This window comes from Pyrgilauda ruficollis, unplaced genomic scaffold, assembly GCF_017590135.1.
Source record: "Pyrgilauda ruficollis isolate IOZ18807 unplaced genomic scaffold, ASM1759013v1 scaffold15, whole genome shotgun sequence".
Classification (NCBI taxonomy): domain Eukaryota; kingdom Metazoa; phylum Chordata; class Aves; order Passeriformes; family Passeridae; genus Pyrgilauda; species Pyrgilauda ruficollis.
The window spans coordinates 12,956,732-12,977,362 of NW_024513654.1; the positions used below are offsets into that span (position 1 = coordinate 12,956,732).

At 39.8% G+C, this 20,631-nt stretch overlaps 1 protein-coding gene across 5 annotated transcripts in view; it reads left to right on the forward strand.

The window, feature by feature from the left end:
• The first annotated feature begins 539 nt into the window (after positions 1-539).
• The window catches only part of BTRC (beta-transducin repeat containing E3 ubiquitin protein ligase), a 120,380-nt gene continuing 100,288 nt past the window's right edge, over positions 540-20,631 (forward strand). For 2 of the 5 annotated variants that reach the window (XM_041461023.1, XM_041461025.1), the window contains exons 1-3: positions 540-706; positions 13,152-13,238; positions 17,209-17,277. In XM_041461023.1, coding sequence (XP_041316957.1) covers positions 659-706; positions 13,152-13,238; positions 17,209-17,277 — 204 coding nt within the window. In that variant the 5' untranslated portion in view covers positions 540-658. The remainder of the gene's footprint in view (positions 707-13,151; positions 13,239-17,208; positions 17,278-20,631) is intronic. The other 3 variants (XM_041461027.1, XM_041461028.1, XM_041461026.1) reach the window with 2 other exon arrangements.

The window sequence follows — 20,631 nt, forward strand, 5'->3', positions numbered from 1 at the left end:
AATGATGTCAGCTCACTCCATCCATCCCAGAGATGCAAATCGCCCTGTTTCACATCCCCTGCGGACCTCATGGTAACTTTTCCCCAGACATTTCTGGCACCCAGTGCAGGGGGCTCAGTTCGGATTTACCAGCAACAACCGACTCCAACCCGGAACGCAGCCGGAGCAAAGCGTGGGAGCGGCCGAGCCCCTCGGGGGCATTTGAGAGCGCGGGGCCGTGACTCAGGAGCCAGCCGTACCTTCCACCCCAGGGAAGGCCTGGAGCTGCAAACTGCCCACACGGCACCCGCAGGACGCGCCTCCTCATCTCCCTCCCTCCCTCGCCCACAGCGGCCGCGTCCATCCTACCCCGCACCCTTACGGCCCCAAGTTACTACAACCCCCGTCGGCCCCCTGCACCGCACAAAACGCATGCGCCAGCCCGCTCCCAGCGTACCCCAGTCCGGAATCTGCCGGGATTTGTAGTTTTATCCGACAGGTCGGACCTTTGCCAGGAACGTGGCCGGGGACTCCATTTCCCGTGGGCCTGCGGAGAGGCGCATGCGCCGTGCGGGCAGCGGGGCGAGGTGGGGGGGCGCGGGGCAGCGCAGGTTCCCGTCTGCGCTGGCTGCGGCCTTCACTGAGCGGGGGGGCGGCCCCGGCCCGGCCCCGCAGGACGATGGACCCGGCCGAGGCCGTCCTGCAGGAAAAGGCGCTCAAGTTCATGGTGAGGGCCGCGGGGGTTGGCGAAGGCGGCGGGGGAGGATGGGCACCTCTGTCTACGGAGGGCTGCGGCGGGGGCGAGCTGGAGCGGGGGGCAGTGGGGAAGGGGAGCCGGGCCTCGGGGCCGGGCCGGGCCGGGCCGGAGGGCGCTGGGCTGGCGGGCGGGGGAAGGTGGTGAGCGGGGCCCGGGGAGGGGGCGTCCTGCCTGCGGGCAGGGCAGTGAGCAGGGTCCCCAGATCCGGGCAGAGGGAGCTTTGGGAGCAGGGGGAGGCGGCTGCAGGTGCCACCTGGGAGCGGGAGAAGTTAAAGGGGAGGGAGGTAGGACATGGCAGAGGGGCCCAGAGGCACCGGCAGGCTTGGCGCATGTAATTATTGGATTTTTTTCTTTATTTGTACACCTTAGACTATCCTGCTGTACTGGTCACCATCCCTCTGTAATTTTGTTTTTCCTCCCATTCTACTGCGAGATCTCTAAATACTGGCATTTGAGTGTTTCGCTTGGTGCTGCAGCAGCATATCACTGATAGGGACTGCGGGGCCACGTACATTGTTTAGGTTCTGACTTGGCTTTGGTGTGGAAAACAGTACATGCATCCAAGATGCTCTTCAAATACGGCTAATTTCCATAGATTTGAGGCATTGTGCACTCAAACTGTGGCTTCATTCTTTTTTTCTTAATTTGTTGATATTTCTAAGCATTTTGGCCAGAAATGTAAAATTCAGAAATGAAAACAAAGTGTTGCCAACTAAATTGAATGTAAATTTCAGGTGCCCCAGACTGTTCTTTCCCTAAGGATATAATTTAAATTTCTGGCAACACTTGCTAAAAGTTTGTTTTGGATTAGTGCTTCTAGTGGCACAGAATTAAACTTGAGCTCATCAGGAAGAAGGAATTCTATTAAATCTTCAGAACATATGTGCAAAATGAAATTGAGGAAACACTAGCTGCAAATTTTAATTTCTATTTGAGCTTCTATACACTTGTTTGGCTTTTGGTTTTTAATCTGGAAGAACTTGTTTCTCTCCTGAGACTTTTTGATCTGTTTGCTGGTAGTCTCCAAGTTTGCCAGATTTATAGAGTCCCAGCTAGGTGAAGTGGAGAAATGCTATGGACACCTAAATCAGCAGGATAGCGATTAGTAATAATGAATGGCCATCTTTGGTGTGGGGTTGGCCAAAGGAGTGTCCCAGATCCTGCTGCTCTTGTGTTTGGCCAAGCTTGGTAATTATAGCCTGCCTCTAGATAGTGAGTTTCACATCCCAAAAAGTTTCTGCTGAAACATTCCTGCCTGCTGCCAGACAGCATTGTGAGCGTGCTGTGCTGTGCTGACTTCTCATACATTGCTTTTTTCACTCCCTGTGCTAAGATTGTTCTTCAAGGGCTTAGTCCAGGTGGTTTGAGATCATCTGTAAGATTGGGCCTGGAGGCTGAGGGAATCCCTGCCCATCCTGCAGCTGGCAGGATGATGATGGACTCCAACAATAGATGATATAGGTGGACAACAATAGATATTGATGGACTGCAGCAGTAGAGCTCCCTGACACTGGGGAGAGGCATGCCCATGAGAGGAAGCTGCTCTTCTGGGATATGCATCTGTTAAGAGCACCAGACAAAGGGAAGAATTATCAAGACCAGGCTTCACTGAGAGCTAAAAGCTAACCCCCGTTCTTTCATGTTTTATTAAAGTGCCTCTTCTATGCAAAATGCTTGTAAAACGTGCAGTGAAAGATGTGGCTTCCCTCTGTCCACTCTGAACTTTTTAGGGGTTTTTTTCTTACAGGTTGAGAGTAGAGTAAGCAAAGGTTTTGTTAAGCACATCCCAGGCTTTTGCTTTAGTGTGCATCAGTCCAGAACGTGGCTGTTCCTTTAATTCTGTGGATGAAGTGAAGTGTTGGTCAGACTTGGTGGGGTCTTCTGGTGTTCCTGGAAGGGTGGCACGGATGGATACATCAGGATACAAGAGGAAAGTTGCAAGTGTCATCTTGGCCCTCCCTGGAAGTGTCTTTTCTGGGCCTTGCAGCGCTCAGAGAGTGCTCAGGCACTGCAGTAGTGGCACTGGTACAGTTATCCACACAGAGGTAGCAGATCAGCTCGTGCATCCTCCCAGCTAATGCTGACTCATTCCAAGTGGATTACCTTGTCCGTCAGAGTGTGTGATGTGCTTCATTTGCATCTTCTTATTAGGTGGCTCAGAGTTTGGCTAGAGGTGGGCTTTGCTATTAATTATTGATTTTCCTGAGAGCTTCCCAAGGAGCATTGTAGGTAGATTCAAATACATTTTAGAGGTATGAGGCCTATTATCAAAGGCAGGAGAGAGAATTTTGGTTTTGATACATGTTTGGGGTAGGTTTCATTTCGTATTGAAAAGCAACCCTCTAGGTCGTAGTTTGTTTATGCTTCTCTAGAAAATAATATCTTTTTTTCCACTTAAAAATGCCAGGACTTAATTTTTGACATTGACTTTGAGCAGCCCTTTTGAATCACAAGGTACCAGGCAAGATGGACCTGGTGATTTGATTTTCATTTTAATGTCCAACTCTAACAGAAAAATATAATGGGAAAGCTTCATCCAGTGCTAATATTATGAATGAAATTATTTTTCTTTAAAGCATCTATATTTGATGCTTTGAAAGACAAACAGTACTCTGTTGTTTTTCTGTTTGCTCATGTCTGTGCAACTTTTTGATGGGAGTAGAAGGCAGCTGCCTTCTCACTGGCTGGTGTTGGCTGGATTACTTGCCAGTGAAGCAGTATTGCATTTAACTGATATCTGCTACAGTTTCCTGGTTGTCTGTGCTCAGGTATAATATTTATAATCTAATACTTTAAGGTTGAAGTAATTTATTTAATTCCATTTGCTTACTCAGTTTATCTCTATGTCTTAATAAGACCTAATTTATTCCAGATGTTAAATTGCTGTGTATTAACACTGCACAATACTAAGCAACTGCTCACAAGGGAGGACTGTCTTTGCTGGTGAATGAGTGTCTTGTATCATGTGTTCTGCACATCATCTTTCAGAAGTTTTGTTGGTGTGTTTGTTTTTGTTTTTTTTTTTTTTTGTTTTGTTTTTTTTTTGTTTTTTTTTTTTTTTTTTTAGTGAAAGATGGTTTATAGATTTGAAGATGATCTTTGAAATGAAATAGTCCAGTGTTCTGCAGCTGCAGCAAGGATTTTACCAGAGTGGAACCTGTCTTAGTTCACTTCAGCCTCTTTTCTTTTTTGTACAGTTCTGCTGATGAAAGTACACTCTTTATAAAGTACAGTGTGTAAGAAACTGATGCACAAGCTAAATAGAGAGGGGAACGTGCCCATTAACCTAAAAAAATGCACACAAAAGTCCCACCCAAAACCCCCTGCCATAGAGAGCTCTGCCTTTATGCATTCAGGAATATGGGATTTCCATAGTCATAGTCATTTACAAAAGAAAAAGAAATCGAGGTGCTCAATAAGTAACTTTCAAGTTTGAATAAATGTTTGAAACAGTAGATACAGTATTGAAAGTATGAGTGTGATAGGCTCAACTGAGACTTTGATTAAATGTCATATAAAGTAAACTACATCAGCCTGCATAGAATAGTAGATATTTTTTCAAAGTAGCTTCAAATGGTTCTGTTAAGTATACGAATGTTCTGATGATTATCTTTTTAATTAAAATGAGAAATCTTTGTTTAAAGTGGCATTCTTTTTTACGGCCTGTTACAGTCTCTGTAACAATCATTTCTTAAGTCTGAACGTTTTTAATTCCAGGAATCCATTTATATAAAACTATGTTTAGACTTAATTAAGGAATGATTCTTACAAAGCTTGTAAATAGCCAGGAAAAAAGGGACAGAAAATAAAACTGACATTCACACTTAACAGAATGATTGTTACAAGGTATGTAATATGCTATAAAAATACAATAAAGCCCTTTTTATAAGAGTTCATATTTTTTGTTCCTCATTTTGAAAGGTATTTAAGAAAAATATCAAAGCTCTATGAAGCGACATCTGTTTTCTTGAATGGACTAGTGACAACTTCAGTTGTGTTTAATTAGCAGTGCTTGGAACAGTACCTGACCAATTTGGGGTCCCATGTAGGACAATTTGAGAGGCAAAAGCTCGATAATTAAAAGAGTTTCACTTTCTCAGTTTTTATGCATTAATTAATTTGCAATAATTCACCTAATTTCCTGGTTTATGAATAGGAAGAAGTCAGTCTGAGTGTTCTTTGTGGATTTTTTCTGTTTCACCCCCAAAATACCATTTTCCTTTTGGTTTTGGATGGTCAGATTCTAGGAGCTGCTGATGGGCTTTCCAGTTTCAGAGGAGATCCAGAGCTTTCTGGCTGTGTTGTAAGATTCATCTTTGTTTTTTTGGGTTTTTTTTTTTTTTTGTGAGTTGTTTTATTTTTTAATGAGGGAAAACTCTGAAGTTCATTAGTTTTTATATTTGCATGTTTGTAGGACCTCCCACATAACTGGCAGGTAATATAGCAAAGAATAGTCAGTGTAATGGAAGGCTGAAAGGTAATAAAGTTGGAATTGTTTTTCCTGCTTTGTGCATGTATATATATGGAACAGATGGACAAAGGCTTATACTTTAAAAGAGGCTCTGCTTGCACTGAACCTATGTCATTCATGGTGCCAATAGGACCAGCATTTTTAAGACCTGTTATTTGTTAGCTATTTAAAAAAAAAAAAATCTTTTGAGAACCTTGCAGTCTTCCCAGTAAAATATTTGTGTCAGGGACATTGTGGCAGAGAACCCTGGGTATCCAAAGCAAGGAAGTCCTGAAAGCAGTGAGAATAATTCTGTAAGCTGGGATAGAAGCTTAAATGTGGGGTTGCAAATCCTGCTTCAATATTACACATGCACTTACCAGTTTTTCCAATGGTACTGACATAGCATCCTGGTTTTTTTTTGATGTTTGTTGGCACTAGTATATTGTATGGAAAGCATTGATTAATTTTCTTCTACCCCAAACTTCATGCTGTAGATTTTTCTGCACTTGATGCAGGCCTTTGGTACTTCAGCAACTTCACCCTCACTTCTCTGGTAATGTTTCATTTCAGCCACTTTGCTCCATTAAATGTATGCAATTAGAAAAGCAAATGGCAAATTTGCCATCGCATCACTGAAGTATTTAGTTTCATAGACTTAAAAAGCCAAATTTGTTGCACCATGCTCTCCTCACTGTAATATGTACTATAAACATCAGAGAGAATAGGCTGACCTTAATATTTGCTTCTCAGACTAAATCACCGCCTTGCAGCAGTTATTTCCCACTGAATAAAAAGTTTAATTTCACGCCCTGATTAGTGCTAGTATGTGCAGGTGGATATTTATTTTATGCAGCTAAACTAATCTGCCTTGGCAAATTATTTGCCAGTCAGCAGAGCTATAATTCCTCTTGAGTATTTGGTACTAAATTATCGTCCTCATTAGTGAGATAAAGCAGACTGTTCTAACCACGAAGTTTGGTTAGGCAGAGGGCTTCCTAAATAGTCTTTGGAAGATACAAGATGTGTGGTGGCCTCAACATTCTCAGTATCCTAAAATGGTTTGTGATATACAAAAAGGTAATGAGGATTTAAAGGAAAAAAATAAAATTATTCCATAGTTGTGTATCATATCTAGAGGTAAGGAAGGAGTATTCAGAGATCACCTCTTTAAGAGGTGCCTAATGAAGAAAAAAATCAAATGGTCATCTTTGGTTGGCTATAGAAATGCTCCAAGCTCTGATGTCTGTGCCATAAATGAGATTAAATATAAAGTTATGTTGTTTTCTTCTTTATTTTCAGTGCTAGCAGCTACTGAGGTAGCAGAAATAATGACTTGAGAAAAAAAGTTAAATGGTTGAGGAAACTTCCTGGTCTGGTCTCATTTAAAATTCACACTCTAAAATAATTTTAAATGGGGGTCAGAAAGTATTTCCTGACATACAAATGTTGAGTGGATGTGTTTGTCAAGTAAATGTGCTCATCCATTATTTTGTTTTCTATGGATTTTACTGTGCTGGTAGTTTGTATTATAAAACATGTTATAGATAGTTATTTTCTGTTACAGGAAGAGTAGTTTATACCTGGAAATTAGGAATTCTCACTAAGTGTTATATGAAGGGATCCACTAACTTTTTCTCATCTGTATGGGTTGTCATATATTCTTGTCATATTCATGTTCTCAGTCATCAACAGTATTTAGGGTCACATTGGGGTCACATTTAAGACAGCAAAACCAGCAAGCTGAGCAACTCGATTTTTTGTATAAAAATGTCCATCAATGCAGATGGAATAGGCTGTTTTCTCACTTCTTTGTCTGCTTGTATTGCATCATCTTCAGCTCCATGCATTTGTGTAATATTTAACTGTCCTCAGTGGCAAGCTTAACTGGTATTTCCAGTACTGAGTGTTTTCTTCAGTCTTCCTCATTTCTTCCGTACAATTCAGGAGATGCTCAGCAAGGCATATTCTTTATACATTTTAAGTGATTTTGCACAGAAGGACTGAATCCACTGTGTGTTCAGCTGTGGAAGCTGAAAATTAATTGTAGCATAGCAGCGTCCAGTGGCTGCAGCTAAAGAGTAAGTGCTCAAAATACAATTAATAAGCAATCAAACATGAAGCTGTTTCCCTGACAGGATACTGATTAGTGCTGTGAAAAACTTCTTGATATCACAGAAATGGTTGAAAATAAACATCCTGGGAGTTGCATTAAGTATTTCCTGCTTAATAAACAACAGAGCTTTGTAATGCCAGTTTTTCTGAGGTGCTGGGGAGCTGTCGTGTTGGACAAATGCTACCCTTGCTTGCAGAAAGAGAAAGCTGAAGCTCAGAAATTTGCCGGGGGTCACGGACTGGAGGAATTTGTGTGGGGTGATATGGTACACTGATAATAGAAGGCAGAATACAAAGAAACCAGTTCTTCTAATAGCTAGCTTCCCTTGTGCTTCTGACCATGTTTTGGTTAATTTTACAATTGGCTAGCCACCTGTTAAGATAACCCATTTTATCATTAAACAAAATTAATTTTAAAAATGGCTTGAAACTGTCTGATTTTAATGGGATCTGAATATTCTTAGTTTTAATCTGCCTCATGAGGCTTGTCTTTCTTCTGGGAAGTACATTGTTACATCATTAAAATATCATCCCCTACTGAGAGAGAAATCGGTCCCATTCACTAAATGGCAATGCTGAAACAATGACAAGTATTTCTAAAAACTGCATTAAAATTCATTTTTTTCTCTTCGATGTGCAAGTTCCGTGGTCCCATTAACCAATGGGTGCTGAGCCTCTTTGCTGCTGTGCATGCACAGCCAGATTTGTTAGCTGGGGTGGCAGAAGGGTTCAGAAGCAGACATGATGACTTATAGTTTTAAATTGTTTCACTTTTCCACAATGATTTTGCTTGGAAACAAATTGATCATAATTTTGTTCTCTCTAGCTACTTGTAGTCCTCCTCTGTACTAAAAATTGAGAATCATCTGATTTAATTTTCCTTCCCCCACTGCTAAAACAGGGTGTTGTGCAGTCATTTTGATGAGAGCAACAGAAAGGAGAGAATGAGGAAGAATGGGAAAGCTCAGCAAGGGCTCTTTCTAGTTGTCTTGAGGGAAGGACAGAAGTGTTTCCAGTCTGTGGGCAGGAGCCATGCAGCCTCTTGGCAGAATCCACTGGAGTGACCAGCTTGGACTAGAAGCAGCAGAAAGGCCTAATGCTGGTATAATTTGCTTCATCCCATAGTGAGAAGGGAAAGGTTGCAGGGGCAACAAAGGAATGAAGAAGTTCTTAAGTGCGGTTGTATGTTAGCAGAATAGTAATAACTGTGTTCTTTTAACAGTAGTCTAGGTGGACCTGTCTTCTTCAGAAGCACCTGGAGATGGTAGAGAGAGAATTTGGATAACACCAGCCAATGCAGAACTCTGGTGTGAATTTTGTCAGCTGGCTTTGTGCCCTGGGTGGGATTTTTCCATTTGTAGGAATACTTGCTCATGATATTTCCATCTTAGAACATAGTTATTCTTACAGAATTTTAAGAATTTTTCCCAAATATAGTGGGATGGATGAAACACTGTAGAGAACGGTGATGGCAGTCTTTGCTTGGATACTAATCAGGGCTGAACTGTATGCTGACTAGAAAAGAGTCTGAATGTTTCCATGCTTGCCCATACAGCAACCAGAACAGTCTCTAGTTGTTTCAGAGAAAAATGGTCTATCATGAAAGTCTGTCATACAATGTAGTCAGTCTCCCTCTGCACACACATCATCTGTAATTTATTGTGAGAGCAATACAGAATGGAGCAGTGTTTATGTGGGAGTTGCTTTTAGTTTATGGATAGTTGGCCTTGAATTCTGTCTATTAGGAAGATGTTGGCGATTCTCCAGGGGGGTTGTTCATTGGGACTGCTCAATGCCCTTCCTTCTTTTTTGCCAAAACTGTCAGCGTGATTGAGAAATGCAGCCAGCTATCATTCATCTCCTGCAAATTAGAACAATGAGAAGGGGGTGTAGTCTCAAGAAATGATGGATTGATCTTGTTTTAGAAGATGAGTCTTAGAGGCATCTCAACAGAAAGAAATCCAAATAATGTTAACAGCCTCTTCAAACGTGACAGAAGATGTTCCCTGTTGCTAATATATTCAAAAGGAGAAAAATCTGCATTCCTTATTATTTTTGTAACTTTTTCCTTTTTATTTTTCCTTCTCTTGACTACAATGACTCCAGTGAATTGTATTGCTCCAGTACTTTGTTTGAGCTGTTGTTGTAACAAACCCTGCAACTTTTTTACTGACAAGAAAATATTCCTATAATGTCCTGACCTTAACATAAGAATTTAAGTAGACACAATAAAGGGCCCATCAATGAGAAGGCACATATTGGTGTTGGACTGGAATAGGTCTTGTGGAGTATGGGTTCAAGTCTGATATTGGCAACCAAAGTACTCTCTAAAGCTTTCACAAACTACTGAAAGCAGTTGCTAAGTGGAATTCTCTTTGTTATGCCATTGTAGAGCTATTCCAAATTTGACTACTTTGAAAGTCAGAATCCTGGCTCTTATTTTCCTGCTTTACTCCATTCATGGCTGATTTATTCTCATTAGTTCATATGCCAGTGTCCTTGAGCTTAAACAGCTCTCCTTGTTCCCCTGTGTTCATCTGCAGATACTTGTGGAGAGCAATCATATTCTGCTCTAAACCGGATCTGGTCAGGCTAAACTGGCATTCTTTGATTTATTTTTCCTTCTGTTGTAAGACATTTCCTGGAACTTTGATCATCTCAGTAGACCTTTTTAAACAGCTGCAAAATTTGATTAGTCTCCCTGAAACACGAATGACCAGAGCTATACAGAACATTCCAGGAAATATTTTATGGATTCCTTGCACTAAAGCAGTGATCCTAATTCCTCTCTTCTTGGCATTTTTTACTTTATATAATATCCTGTAGTAGTATTTGCCATTTCTGTGGCCACATCTTATGGGTGAGCCATTGTTATCTAATGAGTAACATATCCCAGGGCCTCTTTCTCTCTTCTCAGTTCCTAATTTGTAATGGAAATAATGTAACTTTTTGATTTATATGTATCGTGTCAGTTCTGTTACCAAAGGTTCAAAATGCTTTATCCTATATATTTATGATGTCTCTTTATTTTCATTAGTACATTGGTAATTTTTGAGTATTTTAGCCATTAGTGAGACTATTTAACATTAATTTTAAGAATAATAATAGATTTCAACAAGTATCATTCTCTGTATAGCTTAATGGTTCCTTTTTCAAAATTGCCTGTGATGGTCTACAGGTTTTAGTTTCTTAGCCTCCTTATAACTCTTGTATTAATCCTAATCATTTTAACGAGTAACTTCCTACATGTCATCTATCAAATGCTTAACTCCTTCTAATTTGTCTGGACTTCAGTGATCTTCTTAAAGAAGAAGATTGGTTTAGTCTAGCACTAATTCTCATTTGTTCTAAATTGGGAGTAGATTTACTTAGCCTCCCATGATGACTGTTTCATTTTGGCAATAGTGATCAGCACTCAGTCTCAGTAGATGTCCTTTCTTGGGAGACAGGATATACTGTTTGTCTGTGTTTTGGCTTTGGTTTTTTCTTTTCTGGCCAGCCATTTCTGCAACATTTTAGATTCACTCTGGTTAGAATTACAGATGGTTGTTCTGCGTGAGGATGCTACCAGGGGCTGCCCATTAGGTGTCTTCAGCTGCTGCTGTTGCCCCGGTTCCCTCTGGCATTGTAGTTCTCCAAGACAGCAGGTGAAGCTTTGGTGTTTCTTGGTTGAAGGAGGAGTTTGCTCTAGTTAAGCCAAGCAAAGGAACATTTGCATCCTGTGCCAGGAATTGAGAACTGTCATAGGGCTGAACTTGGCACCGGGTATTACATAAGGAAATTTAATATATTTTGGTAAGATTTTGAGGCAATTAGTTACAGATTTCAAGTTACTTCTGATGGGTGAAAAGGTCCTGCATTGTAATTGTATCAGAGTGCTTTGTAAGGGAAGTGTATTTGGACAGAATGGCCGTTCCTGCAAAGAGGAAGTGTTTTGGTTACTTTATTGAACAGGAAAATGTTTGGCTAGTGCTGGAGCCTGCTCATAAGACAAGAGCTTAGTAGCTAAGCAAAAAATGTGATGGAGTGCTGAAGTGTGCTTTTCAAAGTGTCTTGTTCTCTTTAGAAAAAAAATGGTCTTGGCTTTACAAATTTGTCTGCTTAATATGTGAATTGCAGATTTCCTTCCAGTATAGTTGGTACAGACCTGTAACCCATCTCTCCTGCATGCTTTTTTGTCTGTTACCTAAAATGCAGCAGGAGATGGGGAAGGTGAAAGTTAATACTGTAGGTTCTTAGGCTGATTATGGAGACTGTAGTTTTCCAAACTTAATTTGGTTTACCTTGGCTGTATTTTTTTTTTTTTTTTAAGTACAGGACTTTCTATTCCTCCTGCTCTGAATTTCAGTGAAAAATCAGAATCCAGGTCAGCTCTCTGACTTTTCTAGGAACTTACAAAAAAGAGACACAATACTTGGAAGGCAGCAACTTCATTTTGTTGATCTCTGGACTAGCTTCCAGCTGCTGTTTTATACATAAATTCTTGTGCTGTGAATGTCACTGTTCTTGTTGGATACTTACCTGGAACAAATTCAGGAAGCAGCATGAGAAATTGTCTTCACCACAGATCTTGCAGTCTTGAAGGAGGCTGGATATAGCACTTGAATTTCATACTTAAAGTGTCAAATGGTTGTGAAATCAAGCATGGGCACAAAGAGAATCTCCACACTGCTAGAGTAAGCATGTTTGTGGATCTTGCTGTTACTTTGTTCAGAGATTAATGGAGCGCTGTCTTGGGTCTCCATTTGGTTTTCAATACTGTAGCTTAGTATTCTTGTGAGCCCTAAAGAAGGTATCCAGGTGTTTTGTGTTAGAAGTAGTTTACCTGGTTGCTGCTGCTCTTGAAGGATATAAAAAAAACCTTGCATCTATTGATCTGTCAAGTTGTATAAATAGACACTCTCCAGTGGGAGCTGGTTTTGAGCAGATTTCAGTCAAGGACCTCAGGCAGATTCATTAAAGAGCTGGAGTAGCCATGTTCACCACGTGTGCTGAGCTCATTAAGCTCACAGGCAGTCAGAACCTACTGTTCAAGAGTGCTGTGTCCTTCTGAAGGAGCTTGTATCAAACTGTGAGACCTGACAGTCTGACTCAGTGTTTGTTCATTCTTTCTACAAAATCTCACAAAGGACACACTTAAATATTGGCAACTTAAGCTTTTAGGATCAGATAGCTCATGGGTTTTTTTCCTAATAACAATTAAAGATTTTGAAATCGTGTGTTTGGTTTTGTTGGCGTCCACTGATCTAACTGTGCCTTATGTTGAGTATTGCTTTGGGCAGTAGAGTCAGGGATCTGTTTGGGCCGTGAAGTTGTATATTCAGTAATAGGAATTCAGTTTATTGCTGTAATGAATGCAAACTCATTACAAGTTCTAAGCCACAGGGGATACTTTCCTTTGCTGTGGAAGTCATCTCAACTGGACAATCTTCAGTGCAACTGGCCATGCTCTTCCATGTCAGTGACTGACGGATCTAATTCTGCTTTTGTAGCCAACAGCCTGTTAGTTAATGGAGTCATGAATATTGTTACTCAGAGGCAACCCTCAGAGTATTAAAATGCATTATTCCTGTTCTTCACTTGATATTTATCAATCAAGGTGTTATATCTAATGAATTCAATGCTATTGTCAAATAAATACTCTGTGTAGATCATGACTTAAAAGAAATGGTAATATAAGTAGCTCATTATTACTTTGCAGTGATGGAGAGAGATGGGTGTAGTTTGCTTGTTTAAATCCTATGTGATGGAAACCCAGAGTGAATGTCTTCTCTGAGGGAGCAGCAAGCATTGTGGGTGATATGATCAGATTAATAAGATCCTTAGTATATATATATATATTTCATACAGGTCTCAACTTCCTCCCCTCCCCTCATTTCTTCTTACATGGAAGCAGATGAAATGCAGAAGCAGCAGTACTGCCTTGGAAGTACCATAGTAGGTTTCCTTTTATAATTATCATTCTTGACATATTTATCCTTTCTTATGGAAGTGAAGATGCAGATATTTAAGAACCCTTCTTGCACAGAAAAGCCCAATTTCCGCTCAGTACTTAATTAGCACTTGTTTATGACACAGCATCTGATTTGATTTTCGAAACAAATTGCACAGTAAAGAGGCTGATATTTAAACTGTATAGTAACCACAGCTCCAGCTGTGACTCAAATCTTGTAAGCCTTCAGGGGTTGTGTTTAGGCTTAGAAAATAGGAACTCAGGCCTGTAATTAAATGTCCTCTGAAAATCAGCCTTGGTAGAGAGTGGAGAGGGTACCACTGAATTTTAAATTACTGACTTGTTCTCAAGAATCATTCTGTTGTTCTGGGCCTTGCTAGGGACTGCAGAAATCAAATGGATTAAAAATGGAAGAGTAGATTACTTAAGGAAAAAACCTCAGGGGCTGCAGACAAAGAGATGAGCAAAGTAAGCTATTTTGGCTCCCCAGTTTATAGACAGATGCAGTATATAATATATAATTCTAATATATGGCTAACGTATAGAAAACAAGTTCTGTGGACGCCAGAAAGACTAGAGAGAGAGTTAAGATTTCATACACAGTAAAATTGCATTTCAGAACTGTGAGTAAGGTGCTGATGGTTGTGGAATAAGCCATCTGGGATAATGGAAGGATCATTTTTAAAGCAAGGCCTCAATAATAAACATGAATGTCTTGGAAAAGGAAGCAGACTAGGTTATATTACAAATTAGTCACTCACCTAAATCAAAATGTGAAATATTCACAAAATAGCATGATACAAATTAGCAGTTAGAGTGCTTTCAGAGTTACTTTTTGAGGAAAGCAATCACTGTTGATGCTATAGAAAAAGAGAGCAAAATTCCCCTGGCAGCCTGACTTCTAGTCAAGGAAAATGCTGGAGCAGATGCTAAGAGAAAATACTGTGCTTATGAATGGTATTGAACCATGAGCATAAACGATGTGTGCTCATGAAAATACAAAAATGAGTAGGTCTTGCTGGGCAATTAATTGTACTGCTGGTGGAATTGCTTTGAATGGATCATAATCATGGAAGATTTTAGTGTTGATTTATAAATTAATACAGCTTCCAAACAAGAGCAGTTTCTGGATCCCACATATTTTTAAGGCTGGGGGAAACGGGCAATTTTATTTTATTTTTTAAAATTGACAGTCCTCTTACAGTCCTGTCTGCTGTCATTGGGATACTGCAATTCAGAATATTTTAACCAGATGTATTACTTTAATTGCCTCTCTCTGCTGAAGAATGCTTTCCTAGGGGTCATTTACAGTGTGCCTTGGAAAACCACAGAAATTCAGAATTTAGGAGATTGGCTAAACTTTTACAACTAGTCATCAATCTGAGAAATTTTAATTAAATTATGCTTTTCTGTTGCACTTATTTTGATGTAAATGGGGGCTCACTTGTGCAAATACCCCACTTTAATGGCATAAGCAGCAGTATGTGGGTGATGACACACATACCTTGTAAATACTGGTAAAATTTGCTTCTCTTCTGTGTAGTCTCTCATTTCTTCTTAAATGAGAGCAGGTTTATCAAATGCAGAGGAGACATACCTCTGACAAATACAGTACTGAGGATGAGTAATGGGTCTTAGTTTCTCCTATTTTTATATTTCACTTGTCAGCATTGAAAAATAAATTGAGTTTAAAGTAGCTGCTAATCTGCCAAAAGTCCTGATTGCTTTTATTAAAAATACTCAAGCAACTTTACGTTCGAATCACAAAAGATTGTGTTGATAAGAGTTGTCTAAATAGAAATACACTGTTATCATTACTACTTTAAATGCTTCTGCTGAAGAGGAATCCTGTTGCTGGCAACAGATCTCTTAATACACTTACATATTTGCAGAACCAGGGTCTTCAAATTAAATGGTTCAAGTCAATGTCTTTAAATCAATTATTCAGACTGCTCTGGACTGATGGGCTAGCAAATGTTAAGCAGCCTGCTGGTCTGAAGAGCTTGACTGTTATCTTTTAATTTGTAGGTTAGGTGACAGAACCACAAACAAATGAAGTAATTTTTCACAATTCATTGTGAAGGCAATTTGATTCTAACATCACAACAATTTGTTGTGTGAACTTGGGTGCATCTGGTATTGGTATTCAGGTCTCCTTACTTGTGACACTGATTTCAAATGATTGTTATTTCTGCTTATGAGGACTTCTATTTATTTTCCTGGATAGATACATATGGGGCTGTGCTACTTTGAAAAAAAAAGCTGAAGCACTTGAGCCAGAATTAAAATATTTATTTATATAGTGTTCTTGCTAGATATGCAGCACTTCATATAGTTTCTTCCATTTCCAAAGCACATAGAAATGTCAAGAGCCCCTCTCAGCAAACCTGTGAGGTGGGTTAAATGAGTGTTGTCCCCATTTTACAGTTGTAGAGGGACTAACCACCCATGACATTAGTGCTGAAAGAAGGCTTAGGTCTTGGAGGATGCAGCTTCTAGCCCTGTGAGAAGTCTCCTAAAACATACTTTGTTAATGTGTTAAGCATTGCAAGTCCAAACACAGCAGGTGAATGCAGTAACCAGACATACTTGACTTCAACTTATCAGCACAACAGTGGTTATTAAAATTCATGTTCAACTGAGATCATTGGCTAGGACACCAGGGCATAATCTTACTACTACTTTGAAAGATTTAGGAGGATTTAAATTCAGACTGGAGAGGAGCAAAAATAACAAGTGATTAAAGTATACTGTAAAGTCCTGAGTGTGTACCTCTCTTTAGAGGCAAGATTTTAGTCTGTTCTAGTTCTTATTTTATTTTAAAATTCCAAGGCTGTCCACCATAGGTGTGAAGGTTTGTCATTCAGCCATAACACTTTTTTTTCTCCAACAGATTGTATTTATTGGTGTTACAAGTACCAAAGTGGATGCAGTTTGTACAAACGAAATATTGTGTTGACTCAAGGACAAATGAGAGTAAGCTTATCTTCAATAGAGCCATTCTGAAGATGAGTAAGCTTTTTCCAGCCTTCCAGGAGGAGTGAGTGGTAGGGGCACACATCTGATTTGGAGGGAAATTACTGTGAGTTAAGAAAGGGATTGTGAAGTAGTTTCAAGGAGTAAGAAAAACTCTGGACTAGGTGTTTGCTGATATTCTGTCTGGTCCTGTTGCTTAGATGTGATTTTAATTTCTAAGCATCCCCTTTTTTGGCGGGGAGGGGGAACACTTGAATCCACTTGAATGAGGGAGTATCTTTGAACTAGAAATAAATGTCATGCCAGACAGTGATTTGGGGTTTGTTGCATACTTTTTCCTAGCTGTAAGTTATGCTATATATGTTTTGTGCTTCTAGACCAATTTGGTGTCTTGCCTTTTCTTCAATCCAATAAAGCATGAAAACAGTAAATGGGGGGGAGATTATATTTGTCGATTTGAGGCATAATTTAAGGCTGTGTGTAAGTATAATAACCTGTTACCCTGGTATTAAGGCTGCACCTCTTCAGGAATTTTCTGTCATCTCTTCATGTTGTCCAGTGTCTGGTCTGATCATGTTGAGGATGGTAACTGTGAAAACACTCCTAGCTTGACTACTGCTGTTTTGACACCATTTGCTTTTTATGTAGAGTCAAAAGCATTAATGACCATTAGTCTTTGCTCTTGCACCCACCACAGAGGCTGTGCTTATCCAAGTGCATTTTTGTGGAAATTTTTTAAAAAACCCCTATATATACTGAACTGAAATGTAAAATGGTGGAAAACATAAAAATCGTGGCTTTATTATAAAAGTTTTCTTGAAGCAGCTGATATCAGAGCAGTAAACAAGAACTAATCTGGGGACTAAACCTTCATATACTGCTTAAAAAATCATTGTTTAAAGTGCTCCAGAATTTAGACTTAGGTTAGCTAGGTCCCAGTGTAAAAGGAGGTCTCTCTTTATGTCTATTCTCTCCTAGCCCCGAATACACATGCCAAAAGATGGATTTCAACTTATTTCTTCTGGATACCAAGCATGGCTAAAGCAGGTTGGACTGTATTATTGTTATTCATCTCATGTGAGGGACCGTGTTAGACACCTGTGCTTGTCTCATTAGTGAAGTACATAAATGAGGGTGTAATGAAGTTACAGTGCCATGTTAGCTGATACCCCTCATAGCCATCACTGTTTTGTGTTTATGCATGCTGTGTTTGTATAACATTTTCTCACCAGTCTGATGAATGTGCACTTCCTGTAAATAAAAGTTCAAAATGCAGTCACCTGGAAGCGAAGAGGGTCAGAGTCTGAAAACAGATCTACAACAACGGCTTGAATTACAGAATTAAAATGGGCCTTCAAACACAAAGCTGCATGGTGGTGGTGCTGGTAATAATGGGGAGGCCATTGGGTTAAAACTCAAGAGAATTGCATCTAGCATCTAATTCAGATCTGCCTGGGTGAATCAAGTATGGACACTTACTCACATCACATAACAATTGTGCAGTTTGACACAGTCTGACACTGTGGGGAGTCCCCGCTCGGAAGTGGCCTAGTGCTATATTACTCTGGCTATTATTAAAGGCCGGGCTTTAGATGTCTCAGCAGTCTGCCTCTAGCAATTGCTGTCAGCTTTTCACTTTTGTGAGTGAAAAATCCCCCTTCAGAAAAAACAGCTTAATTTACAAATGGCCTGTACAGATCTCTTCTCTGATGAACATATATGATGAATCCCGTGTCCTTGAGAATACATGGCTTAAAGTTGCTGTTTCTGTAGAAAGCCAGAATGTGTTGTTATGGCAACAAAAACTGGAAATATGAAAACAGCACAGATAAGCTGCATCCTGTTGTCATGGCAACTGCAGTTGTGAAATGACAAAACGTGGTGGTGAAGGGATCTTCAAGGTGGTACTGTGAGCCCAACATAAACAAAGAGCCAAGTCACTTGAGCAGAGTGTGAGAATTAAAAGCTGCATCAGCAAATCCCCTTAAAATATGAGAGTTTCATTGAAGGTGTTAACGGGATGGTTTTGATGGTGTCCAGTCCTGTATCAGTATCTTAGAAGCAGTAGGTAGTAACTTGCTTGTGCAAGCTACTTACTGCTGTCAACTTACTGACTTCTGTGAAACTGAGCAGAGCTTGAACACCTATTAGAAGATGGGCATCAGATCTTATATTTGCAAGCCATTTCTTTGAATGAGTGATGTGCTGCAGGGGTGAAGTGTGCTTTGGAGCTTCTTTCCAAGAGACCGTTTCTCTCTCTCTCCTCAAGTCCACTCCAGTGAAGGTCAGTTGGGACACTGAAGCTTATGTTTTCTTGATTTAAACTTTGCTGAGCCGGAGGCAAGGTGTCTCAGAGGAATCTCAACTCTGCAATTATTGTCTCACAGAGCTCAAGTTTGTTGACCTATGGGGCATGGCATCAGTTTCTGTTTCTTATGTGGGTTGGGAGAACAATAGGAAGAGGATTGTGTGGCTGTTCTGTTTTCCTTTTACTTCTGAGGCAAACAGAGCAGCCTTATATTACCATTGCCATGATGCAGGTGGGTGGGATATAAGCTTTCTGGACTCTGAAGAATACCAAGGGGGTAAAAAACCTAAAATGCACAGTAAAATTTCCAAGGAGACTTTACACTAGGCAAACTCAAATAATAGAAGAACTTGCACTTTTTGAAAAACATATTTTTTGTAAGCATGCTTTCCCTTTGATTTTTAGTTTATTGATATTAGTTCTCATGTCTATCTCAATCTTCTTACTCCTTGATCCAAGGAAAAGTTAAAAACCTGTGCTTGTCATCAGCAGATACTGTCGTGGAAATAGCTTTGCTATGCCAGTTTCATGCTGTGATTTCACCACAGGAAGTGTAAGGGTAAGGCAGTTGATTTAAAGGCTGGGAAGAGCTTTCCTGAGAAGCAGAGAGGTTAAATTTTTTTGAGGTGAGTTTGGTTTGATATAGGATACCTATCAAAGGTACTACCCGTAGGATTCCTTAAAACTATGTCTTGAAAAGAAAGCCACTTTTGATGTATGTAAAAGCATAATCTACATATGCATCCAGATGGAATGGGGGCTGTGCATCAGGTTTATTCTCCTGTTGTCTGTATTTTTTACAGGATCCTAACGTAATGATTTTTTTTTCCTCAGCATGGCTGAGTATTGATCTGGTGCCTGACTTACACAGGATGTGAGAAGTATCCCAGTAAGACATTGTATTAACGTGGACTAAAAGCAGTTTGTATTACAGATGAGGTGGAGGAAGATGGAGTTCTGCAAGACTGGACACATACTATAAATACCCATAAAACTGACAATTTTATCTAAAACCAGAGCTGGCTGCATTTGCATATTTCCAGCCTTCTTAAACTGGAGATAATAGTTGAACACTACCTGAGCATGGGTTGCCCACACTGAAGTCATTACCCTCTGCCCTTTAATGGCAGGTTTTATATTTAATATTGCTGTGCTGTAATGGAGAGTTGTATTGTGCTCTTATGTGGGCTAGAGGAAATACAATACCAATGACCAGAAATACATGTTGCTTTAAGACTGGCATTTTAAGTAACCTGCATTGTTCTCTTTACTCTAGCTCTTTCCTGTGTAGATGTTTGTCCTTTTGTAGAAAATACAGTTGGTTTATTTAGCCTTGATCTTCGTTTAAGCTTTTGACTTGCTAGCAGTCTGTAACACCCCATCACCTAGATGCTGCCCCTTTGGAGACAAGCCACAATTGACTTCTGAAGGGAGAAAGGGAGGGAATGTTTGTGTATAAATACAGACAAGAGACCTGACATTTTAATTCCTGTATTATATGGACACTTCGTATAATTTAAGCCAAACTATGAAACCAGGCAAATTAAGCTAATAAGGTAAAACACTTACAAAACCTTATTTTGATTACATAAATGGGGAAGTAGAAGTATCATTTTTAGGTGGCTTCTGAAACATGGTAATTCAGAGTTAGAGCTAATGCCTCCCTTTTTCATAGCATTGTGAGCAAGTATGCATCGCATAGGATATGTAATGTAATGCACTCATCTGAGCCTTTCTGCCTCCCACTGTCTTTTTGTAGTAGAATTTTTAAAGCCAAGTTATAAACCTGTAAATGTGTTTTATGCTGGAAATTCTTGGTGATACCTTAACTAGGTTGGTACCAGCAAAGGCCAGTATAATCAAAACAAGGCACTTCAGATATTAATGGTCTGCACTTCAGTCAAGTCAGCTGGAAAAGAGAGTGTAAAAACCAGGACTGTGGTGAAACCAAGATTCTTCTGCTAGAATTGCACTTTGCTGAGAGAAAAATGAAGTTATTCTGGATATATTTTGGTTTTGTAATTTTGTCATTTAGCATCCTTTCCTTAACTTCTAAAATATCTATTTTCAGTGATCCATATGCCTTTTAAAAT